A 22,292-nucleotide genomic window follows, 5' to 3' on the forward strand; every position below is an offset into this window, starting at 1 on the left:
TCGATGTTGCGCCAACCTGTGAAACCACTCTAAAGCCCATCTACACTATTCCCTTATCATCCATATGTCTATCCAATAAGTCACCTCTTAACCTTCTCTTTAACGAAAACAGCCTCAAGTCCCTCAGCCTTCCCTCATAAGATCTTCCCTCCATACCAAGATCTTCCCTCCATACCAGGCAACATCCTGGTAAATCTCTTCTGCACCCTTTCCAATGCTTCCACATCCTTCCTGTAATGCAGCGACCAAAATTGCACGCAATACTCCAAATGCAGCCGCACCAGAGTTTTGTACAGCTGCAACATGGCCTCATAGCTCCGAAACTCAATCCCTCTACCAATAAAAGCTAACACACCGTATGCCTTCTTAACAACCCTCTCAATCTGGGTGGCAACTTTCAGGGATCTATGTACATGGACACCGAGATCTCTCTGCTCATCCACACTACCAAGAATCTTACCATGAGCCCAGTATGTGCCTTACAATAATCTTTATCTTTATTATTGTCACAAGTAGGCTTACGTTAACACTGTAATGAAGTTACTGTGAAAATACCTGAGTCGCCACACTCCGGCGCCTGTTTGGGTACACTGAGGGAGAATTCAGAATGTCCATTTCACCTAACGAGCATGTCTTTCGGGACTTGTGGAAGAAAACCGGAGCACTCGAAGGAAACCCATGCAGACACGGGGGGAACGTGCAGACTCTGCACAGACAGTGACTCGAGCTGAAATTGAACTTGGAACCCTTGTACTGTGAAGCTAGAGTGCTAACCACTGCTACTGTGTCGCCCATCCCTCTGCCTAATATCAGAGCAAAGGCACTGCTTGAGATGCTTGGAAGGTCCCTTCTGTTCCCTACTGTCCCTTGTTACTCCATACAACATTCTAACTTAGCACTTCTACCTGCAATACCTCTGTGAGTTTAACAAAACCTAAATAAAAAGGGCCACTAGTGCATGAGTATAATAGGCGACTGACATAGAAACATGAACAGTTGCACAATTTGATTCCCAGAACACCAATAACAATTCCAGTCTACCATGTTTAAAATGTCGGTAAACCAAATAATCTTGCTGCAGTACTAGATTACATTGTATTACACTGCTCCTGTTAGAGAACTGTATTCTGTAACTTAATGTTCCACACCAGGGGAATCAGCTAATATTTTTGCTTGTGTGTAGTACATGCCTTCAACATTTCAAAGTGCCAAACTTTTTTTTACAACTATAAAAAGCCATGCAATTCTTTTAAAACAAAATATTTTTATTAAGGCATTTATATACTCACATCAAACACAACCAAAAACAAAAAGAGAACAGGAAATTACTGAACAAATAAATAACAAACACCAACTGCTCCACCCTCCCTGCCGTTCCCCTCCATCCACCATGCCTCCAATGCTTAACCCCAGATACCCCCCCCCCCCCCCCCAAGCTGGCGTCTTAACTATCCTTAAAGAAGCTGATAAATAGTTTCCATCTCCTGGCAAACCCCTCCACAGACCCTCTCAAGGCGAACGTAATTTTTTCCAATCAAAGGAATTCCGCGAGGTTGCTCACCCACACCCCCGGCTTCTTCGACCTCGAGTTCCTCCACTCAAGCAAATGCGTCTCCAGGCTACCAGGGAGGCAAAGGCCAAAACATTGCCTCTCTCGCCCTCTGGACTCCTGGATCTTCCGACATTCCAAAAATCATCACTTCTGGACTCGGGACAACCTTCACCCTCAGCACCTCAGAGATCACGTCCGCGAACCCCGGCCCAAAATGCTCCAGTTTTGAACAGGCCCAGAACACGTGCACATGGTTCGCAGGTCGGTAGCACAATGGTTAGCACGGTTGCTTCACAGCATCAGGGACCCGGGGTCGATTCCCACTTCGGTCACTGTGCGGAGTCTGCATGTTCTCCCTGTGTGTGTGGGTTTCCTCCCACAAGTCCCTAAAGATGTGCTTGTTAGGTGAACTGGACATTCTGAATTCTCCCTCAGTGTACCTGAATAGGCGCCGGAGCGACTAGGGGATTTTCACAGTAACTTCAATGCAGTGTTAATGTAAGCCTACTTAGAACATAGAACAGTACAGCACAGAACAGGCCCTTCGGCCCTCGATGTTGTGCCGAGCAATGATCACCCCACCCAAACCCACATATCCACCCTATACCTGTAACCCAACAATCACCCCCCCCGAACCTTACTTTTTAGGACACTACGGGCAATTTAGCATGGCCAATCCACCTAACCCGCACATCTTTGGACTGTGGGAGGAAACCGGTGCACCCGGAGGAAACCCACGCACACATGGGGAGGGCGTGCAGACTCCGCACAGATAGTGACCCAGCCGAGAATCGAACCTGGGACCCTGGAGCTGTGAAGCATTTATGCTAATCACCATGCTACCGTGCTACACTTGTGACACTAATAAAGATTATATAGATTATTATTGTTATAGGCCCCCCTCACGCACACCACCCCACACCTATTGTCCACGCCCTCAAAAAACTTGCTCATTCTGGCCACCGTCACATGCGCCCTATGGAGTGCCTTAAATTGAATAAGGCCAATCCTAGCACACAAAGAGGATACATTCACCCTCCTCAGAGCCTCCTTCCATTTCCCCTCCTCCACCAGCCTCCCCAGCTCTTTGTCCCACTTTCTCTTGACCAGCATCCAGCCCCCTCCAGGAGCAAACCTGTGATTCCCGCAAATCAATGCCCAAACCAAGGCACCCTCCAGCCTCAGGTGATTCCGCGACTGCCCCCACACCCTCAGGGCTGCCACCACCACTGGGCTTGTGGAGTACCTGGCCGGCGAGATCGGCAGAGGCGCCGTCAACAGTGCCTCTACACTTGAGCCCTTAGACGAGGCTGCCTCCGTCAGATCCCAAACCAATCCCTCCCCCAGTACCTGACCATGGCTATGTTTGCTGCCCAGAAGTAGTTTATCAAATTTGGTAAGGCCAGCCACTCCCCCCCCCCCCCTTCCCCCACCGCTCCAACAGCACCTTCTTCACCGTGGAGCCTTCCCCGCCGATGCAAACCCCAAGATCAATGTATTGATCTGCTTAAAGAAGGCAAAAGAGAAAATGCTGGAAAATCTCAGCAGGTCTGGCAGCATCTGGCTTTAGTAAAGCATTTGATAAGGTTCCTCATGGCAGGCTGGTGTAAAAGATTAGATCACATGGGGTCAGGGGTGAACTAGATGGATGGATCCAGAATTGGCTTGGTCATAGAAGACAGAGGGTAGCAATGGAAGGGTGTTTTTCCGAATGGAGGTCTGTAACTAGTGGTGTTCCGCAGGGATCAGTTCTGGAACCTCTGCTCTTTGCAATATATATAAATTACTTGGAAGAAAACGTAGCGGGTCTAGTTAGCAAGTTTGCCGATGATACTAAAATTGCAGGAGTTGCGGATAATGATGAAGATTGTCAGAGAATACAACAGGATATGATAGTCTGCAAAATTGGGCCGAGAAATGGCAGATGGAATTTAACCCGGACAAATGCGAAGTGATGCATTTTAGTAGATCCAATTCAGGTGGGAGTTATAAAATAAATGGCAGAACCATCAGGAGCATAGAGCACAGAGAGATAAAAGCAAATTACTGATGATGCTGGAATCTGAAACAAAAGAGAAAATGCTGGAAAATCTCAGCAGATCTGGTAGCATCTGTAGGGAGAGAAAAGAGCTAACGTTTCGAGAATGATGACTCTTTGTTAAAGCTAACAGACGGAAAGTGGGAAATATTTATACTGTGGAGTGAGAATGAAAGATGAGTCATAGCCACAGAAACCCAGGGGAAAGAGTGATAATGGCAGTCCCCAGAGAGAACAAAAGATGTGAAAGGCCAAATATCAGAGAAACTAACATCAGAGGATGAACTGTAGATGTGGGGGGAGGGGGAGACACAGAGAGATCTGGGCGTGCAGGTCCACAGATCCTTAAAAGTAGCAGCACAGGTGGGAATGGTGGTGAAGAAAACATATGGCATGCTTGCCTTCATAGGACAGGCGATCAAGTATAAAAGCTCAAAACTTATGTTACAATTATATAGTACGATGGTTCGGCCACATTTGGAATACTGTGTCCAATTCTGGTCACCGCACTACCAGAAGGACATGGAAGCTTTGGAGAGAGTATAGAAAATGTTTATCAGGATGTTGCCTGGTATGGAGGGTATTACTGGAATAAACTGGATTGTTCTCCCTAGAGAGACGGAGGCTGAGGGGTGACCTGATAGAAGTTTATAAAATTATTAGGGGTAAAGATAGGGTGAACAGTTGGAGGCTTTTTCCCAGGGTGGAAATGACAATTACAGGTTCAAGGTAAGTGGGGAAAGGTTCAGTGGAGATGTGCAGGGGAGGATTTTACTCAGAGGGTGGTGGTGGCCTGGAATGCACTGCCAAGTGAGGTGGTTGAAGAAGATACGTTAGCGACCTTTAAGACTTATCTGGATAGGTACATGAACAGGCAGGGTATAGAAGAATACAGACGGTTGGTCTAGATAGGATATGTGATCGGCGCAGGCTTGGAGGGCCGAAGGGCCTGTTCCTGTACTGTGTTTTTTGATCACCCTCCTCCTGTACTGACCCCTCTTCTCCCAGACCGACCCCTATCCCACCGGTCCTCCCCCTGTTGAATGCTCATCCACACTAGTCCTTGCTCTTGTCCATACAAACTGCAAGAAATTCAAACTTGTTGCTCAATTGCAAAGACCGAGGCTCCTCTACGGTCTCCTTCACCACCCCATTACATGTTTGACACAGAATCACACCCTCCTGTCCCTGATCATTGGCCACATCAGACAATGCTAATCCAAAGTGTGTGATTCCCATCTGGATCAAAGTGCCCACGTTACTTTCCTCCTCCCTGATGCATTGCAATGTCTGCAGCTCAGCCTCCAGTTTATCAACTCTGCAAGTTTCAGGCACTTATAATCGATGTTGTTGCCACGAATAGCAGTGACATCTAGGAGCTCCCACACGTTGCAGCTGTGGCACATAATCTATCCTGCCATCTTCACTGTGTGAATAAACCTTACTTGCCATTGACCAGTACCTGATGCAATGAGTGATTTGTGGGCCGGATCAATGACAGTTGACCTACGCGGTGAGTACATAGAAAATTGGAGCAGGAGGCCTTTTGGCCCTTCAAGTCTGCTCCGCCATTCATCATGAGGATGACTGATCATCCACTCAATAGCCTAATCCTGCTTTCTCCCCATAACCTTTGATCCCATTTGCCCCAAGTGCTATATCTAGCCACCTCTTGAATATATTCAATGTTTTAGCATCAACTACTTCCTGTGGTGGGACGTGACTAGTCAAATCGACTGGTGGGATGTATGATCAATGGGATAACTGACCGGCGGGATAGTTGACCAATGCACTGTGACCGATGGGATAGATGACCATTAAGAGGAATGATCGGTATGATAATGGCCAATGGCACGGGTGGCCAATGCCCTGCGACCAAGTGGATGGGTTGACCCTGTTGAGATGAGTGACCAGTGTGATCAATGACCAATGTATTGAATAGCCAATGCGTTGGGTGACCCGTATGGTGCGACCTGTTCCACCCTTACCTCTGCCAACCATTGAAAATGGTCCTTTCAAATTGGAAGGCGTCATAACCGCGCGAGATACTAACCGTCCCCTCCAGCGAGCCGGAAGTGGTGAAAAAAACCTTCCCCTCGGCCACTGGGAGCGAGGAGCGGGAAATGGGGGCGGGGCAGCGGTTGGCCTGAAAGGAGAGAGGCGGCCGGCAGCAGGCCAGTGAGTTTGCGCAGAGAACCGGCGCTATTGTCTGTGCGCAGGCGCCAGTTCCTCAGTCCCAGCTGAAGTGTCGGCGGTTGTTTGTTCAGCTCGGGTAAGTGTAGCCTGGGCTGGAGGGGACGCTTAGGTTGGGCCTGCTGCTTTCTCTCTTCCGCGCTTTGATTGAGTGGGAAGTGTCCTGAAGCAGGCCTGGGCCCTGGGCCCCGGGACTTGCTGATTGGCAGCCCCTGCCATCGTTGCCGCCTCAGGGTCGCTTCATTGCAGCTCTTCATCCCAGGCCAGCTTGGTGAACCACAGCACCAACTTGTAACTTCTCCAGCGCCTGGACTTTAATTCATATAGTCAAACCTCTCCAAGTGCTTTATTAGCTGCCAATTTGGCAGAAGGTTCATTAAATCGATTAGTAGCGGCTTGGTTCAAGTTTTAAGAGACTTTAAAGATATTTTATGGAGGAAATGTTAGTTTAAAGTTGCTGCCACTGGTGGAATTATGAGTAGCAAAATGTGTAGGAGTGAAGAAATTCAAAGAAATGGCTTTTGGGGAGGCGACAGCCGTAGAGGACCCCTGCCCCGCTTTCGTCATTGATTTTGAATGTCTGGAGATATTAAAGTAACTTTATTTTAAGCGCTGTTACAAACAAATCGATTTAAAAATAGATAGTGTTTGTGCTGCCTCCAATTTCTCAAAATACTTCATTATCTTTTGCAATTGTTAATATGTAGCCACACGTACAAGATTTTCCACAACAATGTGGCTGGTTGAGGGCAGTCTCTATTAGCCAGTGTGCCAGAGATCCCTGTTCTTTAACAGAGCAGGCAGATTAGGCCTTGCCAACTAAACAATGGGTTTACTGCACAAGGTGTATGAAAATTGGCTTTTATTTGTATTGCTTGTGGCTGCCTGCCATTTTGTGAATTCTGATGAAGTAAACACTGCACCAGTCTATGCTGTAAGACACATTCCATTGGGTTATATTAACCTGTACTGGTCTCTGTCTTTCAGCATACCTTTTTTTATGGTCATTTGGGACTATGACTTTAGATTTTTTTTTAATTTATGTGCATGTCTAACTTTCTCTTGGATGAATCTAAGCCATTTGTGTATATCCACTCAGTAAAGCATTTTATTTTATTGTATTTATTAATAATTGCTTTGTAATCATAGTTCCTGATTTTAGGTTCTCCCTTTAGTGGGAAATGTCTCTCTACATTTGCCCTCTTCAACTCTTTCATAATTTAAAAGACCTAATAGTGGGAATATTTTCCTTTTTTGATAGAACCAGACCCAAAGTATCTACTATTCCTTTTTAAAATCAAAAACAAATGATGACTCTTGTGTTAATTGCCCAAGGCAGCATCTTGACTAAATTTAATAGTTAATCAATTGATAATAGCAAATCTGATTTGTTTTTAAAAACTTAGAACTTATAGGTTTTGCAAGATTACTTGCCATTGCATCCATTTTTTAAAATTGCCTCAGCAAACAGTGTATTAGAATTTCAGTATAAATGTATTACTATATTTCTTTTGAAATATGTTGCTGTTTGACTTGAGGCAGAACGGAAGTTTAGCGACAGCACTTGTTCAAATAACTACTTTTACATGGAAAGACACAGTAATATAGTGCTGCAGTGTTACAAGAAATGGAAACTGGCTCTGTTAGTGTGGACTAGAGTGGGATTTCATTCTAGTTTTAAGTCTGTCTGAATCCAGCATTTACTGGAAACTGGTGCCTCTGATGCTCTCATCATGACGAATCCCAGAAGTTTTGTGTTGGATCTGGTTGGTCTGAAATCTGTAATGCCAGTCCTCGAATGCAGCAAGACATCCTGGAACAAACCAGCAGTGAAGGACACAACCTTCCTATTGTACTCTTTCTATCTCAAATGGTGAATGTCAATATATGGAGATAAAAGTTTGCTACCATATAATAATTTTCATCTTTGTTTTAATGCAGATCCTGAGGATTGCATTGGAATCAGTTTTACTGTTGAGTTCTAAAATACGCTGTGCTCCAATTTGAGTGGATTACCTGTAGGTTTTTATTTCAAAACACCATTAAAATAAGCAAGACATCATGGATCAGACTTGGGATGGACTGGAAGAAAATCAATCTTGTGAGGAGACAAAATACCTCAGCCCTGGTCCCCTGAACAAAGGATATTTATTTGAGATGGATTCCGATGAGTCAGAATTTGAAATTCCTGAGACACCCAGGTACAGAGGTCGGGTCACTAAAATAGCAACCTTTTCAACCATCACTTCAGAATGCAACATCTATACATTTCTTTGTATCATGAATATCTCTCACTTCCCTCTTTTGTTTTAAGCCCTGTTTTTTCCAAGAAGAACAGTAAACCATATCAAGTGGAGACTGCATTCCAGGATAGGAGAATTACTAATGAAGGGAAAAAGCCCAGATCTGTGAGTTGGCCTTTCATCTTGTACCATCAAACCTAACTCTGCTTCCCTCCTGACATTATAACAAGTTTAATTCTTCAAACTACTGCTCACACTGTTTCATTCCAGTAAGATGAGAGGGATATTGGGTGTGATGCAGGAGCAGGTCACCTGCATATATAAACATTCAATGGGGAGATGCTAACGTCAATGTCAAACAAAAACATATTCTGGAACTTGTGAATTCATATAACAATGGACTACTTAGGCCATTGCTGAAGATGTATAGATTTGCATTGCCAATGATAGCAATTAACTGCTTCCTGACTTTTACTGGCCAGCAGAGTTACCTGTCTGCTAAACTTAGATTGAGTTTTAGAAAGTTGGGAATATTTTGAATCTCTTGAGTCTAGCATCTTGTTTTTAAATGTATTTTATTCCAAACATATTCAAAATTGCAAAAACATAATAATCTGGGGAACATTCTCCCCAAATCACAATTTTACAATCTTTACAAGTCTCCCTCTTCCCCCGATGACAAACAATTCCTCAAACATGGTTGTGAACAATCCCCACTGTGTCTCAAAGTCCTCCTATCAATCACTCAATTCAAACTTGATCTTCTCCATCTAGAGGAAGTTGTACAGGCCCCCCCAGCCAGGCTGCCACCACCGGCAGCATTGTCGACTGCCATTCCAGCAAAATTCTTTGGGCTACCAGAGAGGCGGAAGGCAATGACACGACATTCCTCGCCTCCATCAGCTCTGGCATTTACGATACCACAAAAATCAGCATCATAGGGCCCGGCCTCACCCTACAATCTTTGCTCGTGTCATGAACACTCCCGGCCAGTCCTACTCCATCTTCTCGCAGCCACAGAACATGTGCACGTGATTTTCTGGTCCACACTTCTTGCACTCATCCTACCCCCTGGAGGAACCTCATCCTTGCCCAAGTCGCGTGTACCACCTTAAACTGTATCGAACTCAGCATTACACTTGAGATTGAATTTGCCCTGTGCAGCGCCTCACTCCGCACTCCCCAACCTATCTTTTATTCCTCTTGGCTTTCTCCCCAACTCCTCCCATTTGCACTTTTTTCCCACACCTTTCGGAAGCTGGTTCCGCACCTTTTATTATCCACTCTACAACCAGGCTCTGTGTATATATCCTTGGTGCCAGTGGTTTTTTTTCTCTTTCTCTCTCCTTTCTCCTCTTTTCCCCCCCCCCCCCCCCCCCCCCAAATTCCCATTCCGACCTCATTCCTTTCCACCGCTGCCTCCCTTTCTTCACATTCGCTGCCCAGTAGTATTGCAGCAGGTTTGATGCCAACCCTCTGGACTCTGTGGACTCATCTTGGTCCGGAAACTTACCACCGGAACCACGTACAGCAGACTTCCCCCAGGTCACAAACTTTGGCCCAAACCTTCCCAGAACCTTGAACAGGCACTGCCACTCCACCCAGTCAAAGGCCTTCTGCGTCCATGGACACTACTTCCGCTGGTACCCGTCCTCTCGACAGGATCATGATCACATTTGATAGCCTCCTTGTATTACTTGAGTTGCCTACCCCTCTCAAAGCCTGTTTGATCCTCTGCAGCCTCCCAGGAATGCATCATTCTATCCTCCCCACCACTAATTTCATGTCTGTATTCAAGAGTGATATTGGCCTTTATGACCCACACTATTATCAGGTCCTTCCCTTTCTTTTGGAATTTGCATAATCGTTGCTGTGTCATTTTCTCCAGCAGCTCTCCCTGCTCCAGCACCTCGCTAAACACCCCCAGTAAATGTGCCAACTCTGCCGCAAACTCCTTTATAAATCTCAACCAAGTAACCGCCTGGCCTCAGGGCCTTCCCCGACTGCATCCCTAAATGCTCCTATACCGCCTGCCTCCTCCTCCTCCAACCGTAGCAATTCCAACCCATCCAAAAACCGCACTTTATCCTCACCCCCCGGATCGACCCAATACAATTTGTCATGCTCCCTGAATGCCTCATTTATCCTCCCTGGCTTTGAGACTACCTCCCCTTTTCCTGTCCGTACCCTCAGAATTTCTCTGGACGTGGCCTGCCTCTGTAGCTGATGGGCTAGCATGCGGATTGCCTTCTCTCTATGTTCATACTGCACCCCCTTGCCGTCTGTAGCTGCCCAACAACCCTTCCTATCCTATCCAACTGACCCTGTAACTTCCTTCTCTTTGCCAAACCCTCCATGGTGGAGGTCCTTTTTGTATATTCCCTGACCATCTTGTATATTCCCTGTCCACCTTGACTATCTCCTCCAATAATTGTCCATACTTCTCCTCTTCCTATCTTTGCGAGCCTTGAACGAGATAATTCACCGCCAAATGTCCACACTTTGGTTCAACTCCAAATAATCCTTAATCACCGACCGCACCGTATTGCAGAACCCCCCTGTCCGCTAACAGCACAGACAGAGTCTAGCCTCCATCCCAGCCTCTGTTCCTGCCTCAAGCTAAGTCGAACTACCAGCCAGTGTGGCACGTGGTCTGAAATTAAGATTCCCACCTATTCCACCCCACCGACACCTTATGGCTTAAATGGGGCTAGTCTAGCACAGTGGGCTAAACCGCTGGCTTGTAATGCAGACCAAGGCCAGCAGCGCGTGTTCAATTCCCGTATTGGCCTCCCCGAACAGGCTCCGGAATGTGGCAACTAGGGGATTTTCACAGTAACTTCATTGAAGCCTACTTGTGACAAGCTATTAATATTATTAAAAAGTTGATTCTGGAGTATACTTTGTACACGTGCGCGGAGCACTCCCTCTCGCCATGTTCTTAAACCCCCACGGATCTACCATATCCATCCTTTCCATAAACCCACCAGGCTCCTTTGCCATCTGCCTTCCCATTGACCGGGAGCTCGTCCTGTCCAACCTTGGCTCCAGCACACTCCCCCTGATCAACTGATGAGTGGCCAAGTCCGGAATCCCTCCCAGCAACCACTTCCATGAAGCCCACGTTGTCCCAATTCGGTATGTATACACTAGCACCACTGGCATCCCCTCCAACACCCAGCTCTATCATGTATCTCCCACCCGGGTCTCACTTCCTTCGCACTTGCAAACCCTGTCTTTTTACTCAACAGAAAACACCTTACTCACCCATCCCTTCCTCAACCTAACCTGATCCCTCACTTGGAGGTGTCTACTGCAGAACGACCACCCCCGTCTCCAAGCCGCTAAAGTGCGCAAAGACTCAAGATCTCTTCTGTTCAGCCCCGCATATCACATTCTATGTTAAGAACCTTACCGGAGGCTTGTGCCTCTTCCCCTACTGTTCCCTATCGATTCTGTCTCCTTTAATTTCACCCAGATTCGGGCCCACCCTTTCCTCCTTGAACTTGGCTCCTCTCCCCAATCATCCCTTGCGGTGGCTCCCTTGCTCTTGGCTTCTGCCTTGGAGACCTGTATGCTCTATCCACCTCTGCGGCCTTGTCCAGCACCCCCTCCACCACCAGCCCTGCCATCATCCTTGAGACCTATGGTAGGCCAATGATATGCAGGTTCTGCCTTCTAGATCTGTTCTCCTGCTCCTGTATCATTGCTCTTAACGACTTGCAAAGGTCCCCCAGGAGCACCACCTCTGCCTCCAATGCCACCACCCAATCACTATGGTCAGTCATCACCCCCTCCATCACTGGATCTACGACCCCTGTGCCTCCAAGCACTTCTCTCAATGTCTCCATCTAGCCTTTCAGGGGTGCAACCACTTATTTTGATAGGTCTTCCTGCATCTCCTGTCTTTGTTGGCAAAACCCTTCTCTGAGCACATCAACTGCTCCATCTACAGTTTTCCAACGTGTGCTGGCCCATCTCACTCTATCATCTTTCCAATTGTTGCTGCATCACAGATCTCTTCCAATTCCTCCACACTTTCCTGTCAAAATTATTCCTCTTTTGGGTAAAAAGAGCTCTCATTCGAGCTGTCCCTGCCCTGTGTGCAACCACTCCATGGCTGCCACCGGAAGTCCTTGCATCTTGTTTTTAGGCTAAAATGAACATCTACAGTAATGAACATCTATGGTATCTATCAGTAACTGACCTTGTGACTGAATGGGAATGTGTTGGAGAAATGGGTGGTAAAGTCCTGCTTTTTTTTCTTCCCAGCAACACTTTCTTTGCACTTCCTTAAACTTTCCAATCTGTTTTAAACAATTTGCATGTGTTGGTGATCTAAGTTGCAAAGAGTTATGAGGCTTTGGGGCTAATGATTGATTATGGGGACGGGGTGAGGCACTGGAGGTCTGTTGGGGGAACAACTCTAGGGACGGGTGTTCTAAACCTGAGTAGGTTGGGGATAGATGGAGAGGAGCCAAAAAAAGTTACAATTCACACCCTTGAAGCTCCTTCAAATTGCGGAGGGGTCAGCAAGGATTGGATTGGTTTATTGTTACGTGTACTGAGGTACAGTGAAAATTACTATTCTGCGTGCAGCTCAAACAGATCATTCTGTACATTAAAAGAAAATACATAATAGGGCAAACATAAAATACAGTGTAGCATAAAAGAGAAAGGTTAGTGAGTTTTGGGAGATTAGTGCAGTTATAGGAGATGTAAGAAGACTATGTGAGAGCTTGCAGAGAGGCACCATCTTTCCCAATGAGTAGGACTCTGTAGTTCAGCATAGACACTTGTCTTTGGGTGACCTGTGGTGTAGGTTTTATATCCCAATCTAGTCTATTCCTTATGCAGGGTGAATGACAGTTTGGTTAGAACATTAGAATAATGGAACGTGGAGCCGGCCAGGGCATCTGGTGGGGGAGACGCATGGAGACAGCCAGGATCCGTGGGGGACACCATCAGCAATCAGAACACCTGATTACATGCAAACAGTGAATTGCAAGAAAGCTAGTTCTGAATTGGAATGATGTTCAATGACTTAAGAGAAAAGGGAAGGTTGGATTGGTCATTTACAAAGGCGAGGGCAAGAAGTGAATTTTTGAGCAATGGTAGTTCTGAGCCTCTGCAATTTTGCATCTGGAATCGGCAGTTTGATTTGAAGGGCAGTTCCAGGTAGTGGTTTTCCCATGTGTCTCCTGTCCTAGTTGGTAGTGGTTGTGGGTTTGGGAGGTGCTGTCAAATAAGCCTGAGTTTCTGCAGTGTATCTTGTAAATGCTATTTAGCATTGGTGGAGGACGTGAATGTTTATGAAAAGGATGCCAATTTTGTAGGCTGCTTTGTCCTGAATGGTGTCAAGCTTCCACTAATAGATCACAAAACAAGGTCTGCTCAACTCGTACATTAGATTTAAGGGAGAGAACACATCGCTATGACAGTCCTAAGAAATGGAATTGGGCATTTTGTCTCGAGGCTGCTCTGCAATTCAGCAAGATAATGGAAGAACATCTGTCGACTCTATTCCTGGCTTATCCCCTAGTTCCTGAAAATGTTGTTCTTAATATATTTACTGGGGTTTAGAATTCAAAGATTCTAAACTGTTTGAAGAAGTTTCTCCTCGGTATAGAACATAGAACATAGAACAGTACAGCACAGAACAGGCCCTTCGGCCCTCGATGTTGTGCCGAGCCATGATCACCCTACTTAAACCCACGTAACCCGTATACCCGTAACCCAACAATCCCCCCATTAACCTTACACTACGGGCAATTTAGCATGGCCAATCCACCTAACCCGCACATCTTTGGACTGTGGGAGGAAACCGGAGCACCCGGAGGAAACCCACGCACACACGGGGAGGACGTGCAGACTCCACACAGACAGTGACCCAGCCGGGAATCGAACCTGGGACCCTGGAGCTGTGAAGCATTGATGCTAACCACCATGCTACCGTGAGGCTACCGTGAGATATAAGTATCAGCTATTTCGGACAATGATATTGGCCAACACTCAGCCAGAGGAAACATAATCTTCGTATTGGACATGAAAGACATTCCAATGGGAACTTTTCTTTTCTTTTTTTTTGCTACCATATTGGCCCATTTTATCCCCGGAACCTTTCTCTTCTCCAGGAATCAAACACCTTTGTTACATCCCATAGAATCCTTACAGTGAAATTTTGTACTGGCCCCCTATGTCAGCAGCTATGGTGAAGTGTTAGAACTGGTGTAGAGGACCGCCATGTACTTTGAGTTGGCCCTCTTGTTAACATTGAAGCAACTTTCCAGGTGGACTGAGTGCATGAGAGCTTTTGCCTTCCTTTGTGTACTCAAGCCTGCAGCCAGCCTCAGTTTACTTGGAGCCTGTGTGTGCTCCTGGGTTTCCTCAAGTAACCCAACCTCATAACGTCTGAGAAGCTTTCTCTCAACAATATTCCCTGTCCAATGCTATGCTGGTCATTGATTCCCTTTAATGTATGGGGAGGAAATTACAGCCCTTTAATTGTACATGCAGCATACTTTGCTTTTTGTTCTAACGAGCCTCCTGTTGTGCATGTGTATGCTTATTTGTTAATGTAAAGTTTCTAACATCCAAGTCAAACTGGGAAATGATTTTTCTTTGAAAAACCTCACTTCTGTTGACAGCGTGATGTAGAAAAAGCAGGTATGCTGTCCAGCATTTTGCCATTGTGTCTCCCTTTTGACTGGTGTTTTCATCCACTCGCTTATTTTCTCGTGTTGACGAACCACGTCCCTATTGAGGCAGGAGTGCATACGTTTTTTTTAAATTCTTTTTGTGTTTTCATTCTGTCGGGTTACCTGAATCCGACAGCCTCATAAAGGGGGGTGTTTCGTACTACTTTGCGCACTCTTTTGCTTTTATTTTCTTTACCAAGATTTTGTCTCCTTAACCTCGATCTCTGCGTTCCTGTCATCTTTCCTTTACTTGTCCTGTCATATCTTTTTCCTTACGTTATGCTCATCACAAAAGTAATCAATGACTTCCTTTAGATATTCTTGTGTGCTGACACTGCATTGAAGTGCTCACCTGTTTTCCACTGCTTTTTTAAAACAACGTGGGTGCATCTGTTTATTTTGTTTATGGCTACAGATTGTAATAACTTCAGAATTGCATGTAGACAAATCTCAAAGTTTAGCGCTGAAGCAAAGTCTTTCCCACTTGCTATTGCTGGTTGAATGTTATCATGGCATCCTGTGGTGAATAACTCCTCCTGACTCTCCAGTCGGCTTGGGATAGCCATTAACCAGGACCACTGAGATACTGGCATAATGGTTAGTTCTGCTGCCTCATAGCTCCAGGGTCCCGGGTTCAATTCTGGCCTCTGGTGACTGTGGGGTTTGCACTTTCTCCCCATGTCTGCGTGGGTTTCCTCCGGTGCCCTGGTTTCCTCCCACAGTCCAGAAAATGTGCAGTTTAGGTGGATTGGCCATGCTAAATTACCCCTTCGTGTCCAAAAGGTTAGGTGGGGTTACTGGGTTACAGTGATGGGTTGGGGGATGGAAGCGTGGCCTTAAATAGGCTACTCTTTCCAAGAGCTGATGCAGACTCAAATGGGCCAAATGGCCTCCTGCATTGTAAATTCTATGATTGAAGACCCTTGGGTCAGCCAAGATCTTAGCGGCCGAAAACCGAACCCTTTTTTATTGATTTTAAAATTGCTGCATCCTGGGCCCTATCCTCAAAGCCTGAATGAAACGCCTGTCCCAAGAGGCCTCCTGATTCAATTGAGAACCTTTACTTTCAGATTTTTGTTTTCCCCCCTGGGTTTTCTAGGCATTTAACCATGTTCCATTAAACAAGTGAATTTTTAAATGGAAATATCCCTGAAACTAAGCAACAGGACTAAAAGAACAGTACCCTAGCGAAAGCCACCATAACCTCCTTCTACATAATACCACCAGAAGTTGGTATCAAATTCAACCTCCTCGTGTGTGAGGATGAGTTTGATACAGTTTAAGGTGGTACACATGACTCTGGTGAGGATGAGAGTTCTTTCAGGGATGGCAGACAAGTGTGGGTGAGGACCAGCAAATCAAATGCATATGTTCTGAGGGTGTGAGAAGTGCTAAATTAAGCCCACTTAAATCTATACCTTATTTATAATGTTTAACAAACAAACTATAGATCACTTAAGCTACCTCTGTTTTACTGATGCCAGATTTTGTAGCAAACCTTGTTTGTTTGAGGAAAGATGTGGCAATCGAGGTAATTTCAGAGGTTCACTCGGTTGATTCCAGAAATAAGGTTTTTTTTGTATGAAGAGATTGAACAGTTCAGCTCTGTGCACGATAGTTTAGAAGAATGAGGGGAGATCAAAGTGAGGCATACAAGGTGATAAGCATGGATAAAGCTGACGTGGAGCGGATGCTTCCTCTTGTGTGGCATTCTAGAACGTGAGGTCGTAGTCTGAGGGAGAGGTAGCAAATTTTAAAACTGATTTGAGGAGAAACATTTTCTCCCGAAGGGTTGAGAGTCTGTGGAATTTGCTCTCTTTCCCCCCCCCCCCCCCCCTTGAGTGCAGTGGGTGCTGGGACTGAGTAAATTTGAGGAGTTACAGATTTTTAATTGATAACGGGTTGAAGGTTTGTGGAGTTGAGGCCAGAATGAGATCAGCCAAAAGCAATGGCAGAGTAGACCCGATGGGCCAAATGGCCTAATTCTGGTGCTGTGTCTTATGAACTTTGGTTTGACCATACATTTGCACAGCCTGGTTTCCATGGGTGTTATGTAATTAACAACGGTGAAAAATAGTTTACTAAGAGGACATCAGTATTGAGGTTATAACTATCAAAGACTGAACAGACCACACCCCTTGTGAAAAAGAGACCAGAGTTGATGGCAGTCTTTAAGATCAAAGTTTTTTTTAAAATATAATTTTTATTGGAATTTTTTACAGAAAATATAAAACAGAACGACAAACAATGAAATGCAACAAAATAACCCATAATAACTGTAACACCCCCAGACCGTATCGACGCATGTATCACATCCCCCCCCAACCCCAATGAACAACAAAAGAACTTAAAAATAAATTAAAATTAAATAAACAAACATAGTCATTGTCCGCCCCTCCCCCCCCCCCCCCCCCCCCCCCCCCCCCCGGGTTGCTGCTGCTACTATCCCTGTACCCTATCGTTGAGCCAGAAAGTCGAGAAAAGTCGCCTAAAGACCCTGGTACCGACCCTCTCGGGGCGAATTTGACCTTCTCTAGCTTAATGAAACCCGCCATGTCATTGATCCAGGTTTCCACGCTTGGGGGCCTCGCATCCTTCCATTGTAGCAAGATCCTTCGCTGGGCTACTAGGGACGCAAAGGCCAGCACACCGGCCTCTTTCGCCTCCTGCACTCCCGGCTCCACCCCAACCCCAAAAATCGCGAATCCCCATCCTGGCGTGACCCTGGATCCCACCACCCTCGACACCGTCCTCGCCACCCCCTTCCAGAACTCCTCCAGTGCTGGGCATGCCCAGAACATATGGGCATGGTTCACTGGACTCCCCGAGCACCTGACACACCTGTCTTCACCCCCAAAGAACCTACTCGTCCTCGTCCCAGTCATGTGGGCCCGGTGCAGCACCTTGAATTGGATGAGGCTAAGCCGCGCACACGAGGAGGAAGAATTAACCCTCTACAGAGCATCAGCCCATGTCCTGTCTTCGATCTGTTCCCTCAGTTCCCCCTCCCACTTAGCTTTCAGCTCCTCTACTGACGCCTCCTGCATAGCCTTGTAGATATCAGATATCTTCCCCTCTCCGACCCAGACCCCCGAAAGCACCCTGTCGCTCACCCCCTCGTGGGAAGCGAAGGGAATCCCTCCACCTGCCGCCTAGCAAATGCCTTTACCTGCAGATACCTGAACGTGTTCCCCGGGGGAGCCCAAATTTCTCCTCCAACTCCCCCAGGCTCGCAAACCTCCCATCAATAAGCAGGTCCCTCAGCTGCCTATGCCTGCTCTGTGCCAACCCTGAAATCCCCCATCAATATTCCCCAGGACGAACCTATGGTTCCCCCTGAACGGAGCCTCCACTGTCCCCAAATCTTGAGGGTAGCCGCCACCACCGGACTCGTGGTATACCTCGTAGGAGGGAGCGGCCACGGCGCAGTTACCAGGGCCCCCAGGCTTGTATCTCCACAGGACGCCCTCCATCCGGTTCCATGCTGCCCCCTCCCCCTCCATTACCCACTTGCGCACCATCGTCACATTGGCCGCCCAATAATACCCCGAGAGATTGGGTAACGCCAGCCCCCCCCCCCCCCCCCCCCCCACCCCCCCATCTCTACCCTGCTCCAAGAAGACCCTCTTCACCCTCTGGGTCCCATGCGCCCAAACAAAGCTCATGATGCTGCTAGTCACCCTTCTAAAAAAGGCCCTAGGGATAAAGATGGGCAAACACTGAAAAAGGAACAAGAACCTCGGGAGAACCATCATTTTGACAGACTGCACTCTACCCGCCAACTATATCGGCACCATGTCCCACCTTTTAAATTCCTCCTCCATCTGCTCCACCAGCCTGGTAAAATTAAGCTTATGGAGAGTCCCCCAACCCCTGGCCACCTGCACCCCCAGGTATCTGAAATTCTTCACTGCCCTCTTAAATGGGAGTCTCCCAATTCCCCCCTCCTGATCACCCGGGTGTACTACAAATACCTCACTCTTGCCTAAATTTAACTTGTAGCCCGAGAAGCCCCCAAATTCCGCTAACAGCTCCATCACCCCCGGCATTCCCCCTTCTGGATCTGCCACATACAACAGCAGGTCGTCCGCATACAGCGATACACGATGTTCCTCCCCACCCCGCACCAGACCCCTCCATCTCCCTGACTCCCTCAACGCCATAGCCAAAGGTTCAATCGCCAGTGCAAAGAGCAAGGGGGACAGGGGGCACCCCTGCCTGGTCCTACGGTAGAGCCTAAAGTACTCCGATCTCCTTCCATTGGTAACTACACTTGCCATCGGAGCCGCGTAGAGCAGCCTCACCCATTTGATGAATCCCTCCCCGAATCCGAACCGCTCCAGCACCTCCCACAGGTACCCCCCACTCAACTCTATCAAACGCTTTCTCCGCATCCAGCGCCACCACTATCTCCGCCTCCCCCTCCACTGCCGGCATCATAATAAAATTTAGCAGTCTCTGCACATTCGTGCTGAGCTGCCGTCCCTTAACAAATCCTGTCTGATCCTCATGTATCACCCCTGGCACACAGTCCTCTATCCTGGTGGCCAGGTTCTTCGCCAGCAACTTAGCGTCAACATTGAGGAGCGAGATAGGCCTGTATGATCCACACTCAAGGGGTCCTTATCCTGCTTCAGGATCTGAGAGATCAGTGCCTGTGACATCGTCGGGGGCAAAGCCCCCCCCCCCTCCCATGCCTCATTGAAGACTCGCACCAACAGGGGGCCCACCAGATCCGCATACTTTTTATAAAATTCCACCAGGAACCCGTCCGGCCCCGGCGCCTTACCTGACTGCATTTGTCCAATTCTCCTGACTAGCTCCTCCAACTGTATCGGCGCCCCCAGCCCCTCTACCAGCTCCTCTTGAACCCTTGGGAAACATAGCCTGTTCATGAAGCTCTCCATCCCCCCCCTCCCCATCGGAGGTTCAGACCGGTACAGTTCCTCGTAGAAGTCCCTAAAGACCCCATTAACTTCTGTCCCTTTCTGCACTACATTCCCACCCCTATCCGTCACTCCACCAATTTCCCTAGCCGCATCTCGCCTGCGGAGCTGATGCGCCAACATCCTGCTCTCCTTCTCCCCATACTCATATACCGTGCCCTGCGACCTCCTCCACTATGTCTCCGCCTTTCTGGTGGTCAACAAGTCAAATTTGGCCTGCAAACTACGCCGTTCCCCCAGCAACCCCTCCTCCGGTGCCTCTGCGTATCTCCTGTCCACATCCAGGAGCTCCCTCACCAGTCTCTCCCTCTCCTTCCTCTCCCTCCTTTCCCTATGGGCCCGGATGGAGATCAGCTCCCCCCCCGGATCACTGCTTTCAGAGCCTCCCAGACCATCCCCACCCGGACCTCCCCCGTGTCGTTGGTATCCAGATACCCCTTAATACTTCCCCGGACCCTCCTACGCACCACCTCATCAGCCAGCATCCCCACATCCAGGCGCCAGAGCGGGCGCTGGTCCCGCGCCTCCCCCATCTCCAGATCAACCCAGTGCGGAGCATGGTCTGAAATCGCTATGGCCGAATACTCTGCATCCTGCACCTTCGGGATCAATCCCCTGCTCAGGACGAAAAAATCTATTCGGGAATAGACCCTATGGACATGGAAGAAAAAGAAATACTCCCGCGCTCTCGGCCTCCCAAACCTCCAGGGATCCCATCTGGTTCATAAACCCCCTCAGCACTTTGGCCGCGGCCGGTCTCCTACCCGTCCTTGAACTGGACCGGTCCAGTGGGGGATCCAGCACTGTGTTAAAGTCTCCCCCCATGATCAGGCCCCCCGCCTCCAGGTCTGGAATGCGGCCCAACAAGGGCCTCATGAAGCCGGCATCATCCCAATTCTGGGCATATACATTAACCAGCACCACCTTCTCTCCCTGCAGCCTACCCTTCACCATAATATATCTGCCCTCCTTGTCTGACACCGCCTCGAACGCCACCCTCTTCCCCACCAGAATCGCCACCCCCCCGGTTCTTCGCGTCTAATCCTGAGTGAAAAACCTGCCCCACCCACCCCTTCCTCAGACGAACCTGGTCCACCACCTTCAAGTGGGTCTCCTGGAGCATAGCCACGTCCGCCTTCAGCCCCTTCAAATGAGAAAATACCCTAGTTCTCTTAACCGGCCCATTCAGCCCCCTCACATTCCAGGTAATCAGCCGGATCAGAGGGCAACCTGCCCCTCTCCCCCGCCGGTTAGCCATAGCTTATCGACTGCTCGCCCCAGGCCAGCTCGCCCCGCCTGACCCGTTCCCCATGGCGATAACGCCTCTCCTCTACTCCCCCGGCCCACGCCAGCTCCTTCCTGGCCATTCCAGCAGCAACCCGGTATCTCCCCCACCCTCCCCAGGCTAGGACCCCTCCTAGCCGTAACGCACCCTCCATGGTACTTCTGTGAGTCTGCTGACCCGGCAGCTCCCGCCAAAACCCATCTCCTCCCGGCATGGGGTCACCCCCCCTCTTGCCACACCTCCTTGGCACCGCTTCAGCGGGGGAAAGAAAACCAGTGAAGGCCACGCCCCCACTTCCGGCTCCGCCCCCCCGCCCCGCGGACATCCAGAGGAAAGCCCGCGCTTTCACACTGCCACACCCCACCCTTCTGACACAGCTCCTCAAAATCCAGTTTCACCCCAACCCCCAGCCCCATACAGAAGAGAACATATAAAGCACATACCCCACACCCATGCCCAACAGACAAACCCACCCGGAAACAGAGCAAAAAGAAAACCAGCATAAAAATAACACCTGTCAAAATTGCAGAACAGCAACAGCGAAAACAGCAACGGCCATAGTGTGTCCCCAGACCCTAGTTCGAGTCCAGCTTCTCCGCCTGTACAAAGGCCCACGCCTCCTCCGGGGACTCGAAGTAGTGGTGCCGGTCCTTGTATGTCACCCACAGACGCGCAGGCTGCAGCATTCCAAATCTGACCTGCTTGGCATGCAGCACCGCCTTCGTCCGGTTGAACCCGGCCTGCCGCTTTGCCACCTCCGCACCCCAGTCCTGGTAGATTCGCACCACCGAATTCTCCCACTTGCTGCTCCTCTCTTTCTTGGCCCAGCGCAGCACACACTCCCGGTCACTAAATCAATGGAACCGCACCAGCACCGCCCGCGGGGGTTCATTTGCCTTAGGCCTCCTGGCCAGCACTCTGTGAGCTCCCTCAAGCTCCAGGGGCAAATGGAAGGACCCCGCTCTCATCAACGAGCTCAACATCGTGGTCACGTACGACGGGAGATCCGACCCCTCCGCCAGGCCCAGGATCCTCAAATTCTTTCGCCTCGTGCGAACGTCCAGCTCCTCCAAGCGGTCTTGCCACTTTTTGTGAAGTGCCTCGTGCAGCTCCACTTTCCCCACGAGGACCACGGCCTCCTCCTCCCGCTCAGCGGCCTGCTGCTGCAACTCCCGAATCGACACCTCCTGTGCCGCCTGGGTCCCAAGCAGCTTGTTTGTAGTTGCATTCAGGGAGTCCAGCAACTCAGCCTTCAGCTCCGCAAAACAGCGCAGAAGAGAGGCTTGCTGCTCCTGTGCCCACTTCCACCAGTCCTTGGGTGTTCTGCCGGCCGCCAT

General features: G+C 48.6%; 1 protein-coding gene across 4 annotated transcripts in view; it reads left to right on the forward strand.

Annotated features, from left to right (window-relative positions):
- The first annotated feature begins 5,761 nt into the window (after positions 1-5,761).
- The window catches only part of si:ch211-59o9.10 (uncharacterized protein LOC561841 homolog), a 53,901-nt gene continuing 37,370 nt past the window's right edge, over positions 5,762-22,292 (forward strand). Inside the window, exons 1-3 of one of the 4 annotated variants that reach the window (XM_038810996.1) lie at positions 5,763-5,862; positions 7,725-7,984; positions 8,098-8,191. In XM_038810996.1, the coding sequence (XP_038666924.1) occupies positions 7,845-7,984; positions 8,098-8,191 (234 nt within the window). In that variant the 5' untranslated portion in view covers positions 5,763-5,862; positions 7,725-7,844. Of the gene's footprint in view, positions 5,863-7,724; positions 7,985-8,097; positions 8,192-22,292 lie in introns of those variants that run through there. The other 3 variants (XM_038810997.1, XM_038810998.1, XM_038810999.1) reach the window with 3 other exon arrangements.

This window comes from Scyliorhinus canicula, chromosome 11, assembly GCF_902713615.1.
Source record: "Scyliorhinus canicula chromosome 11, sScyCan1.1, whole genome shotgun sequence".
Classification (NCBI taxonomy): Eukaryota; Metazoa; Chordata; class Chondrichthyes; order Carcharhiniformes; family Scyliorhinidae; genus Scyliorhinus; species Scyliorhinus canicula.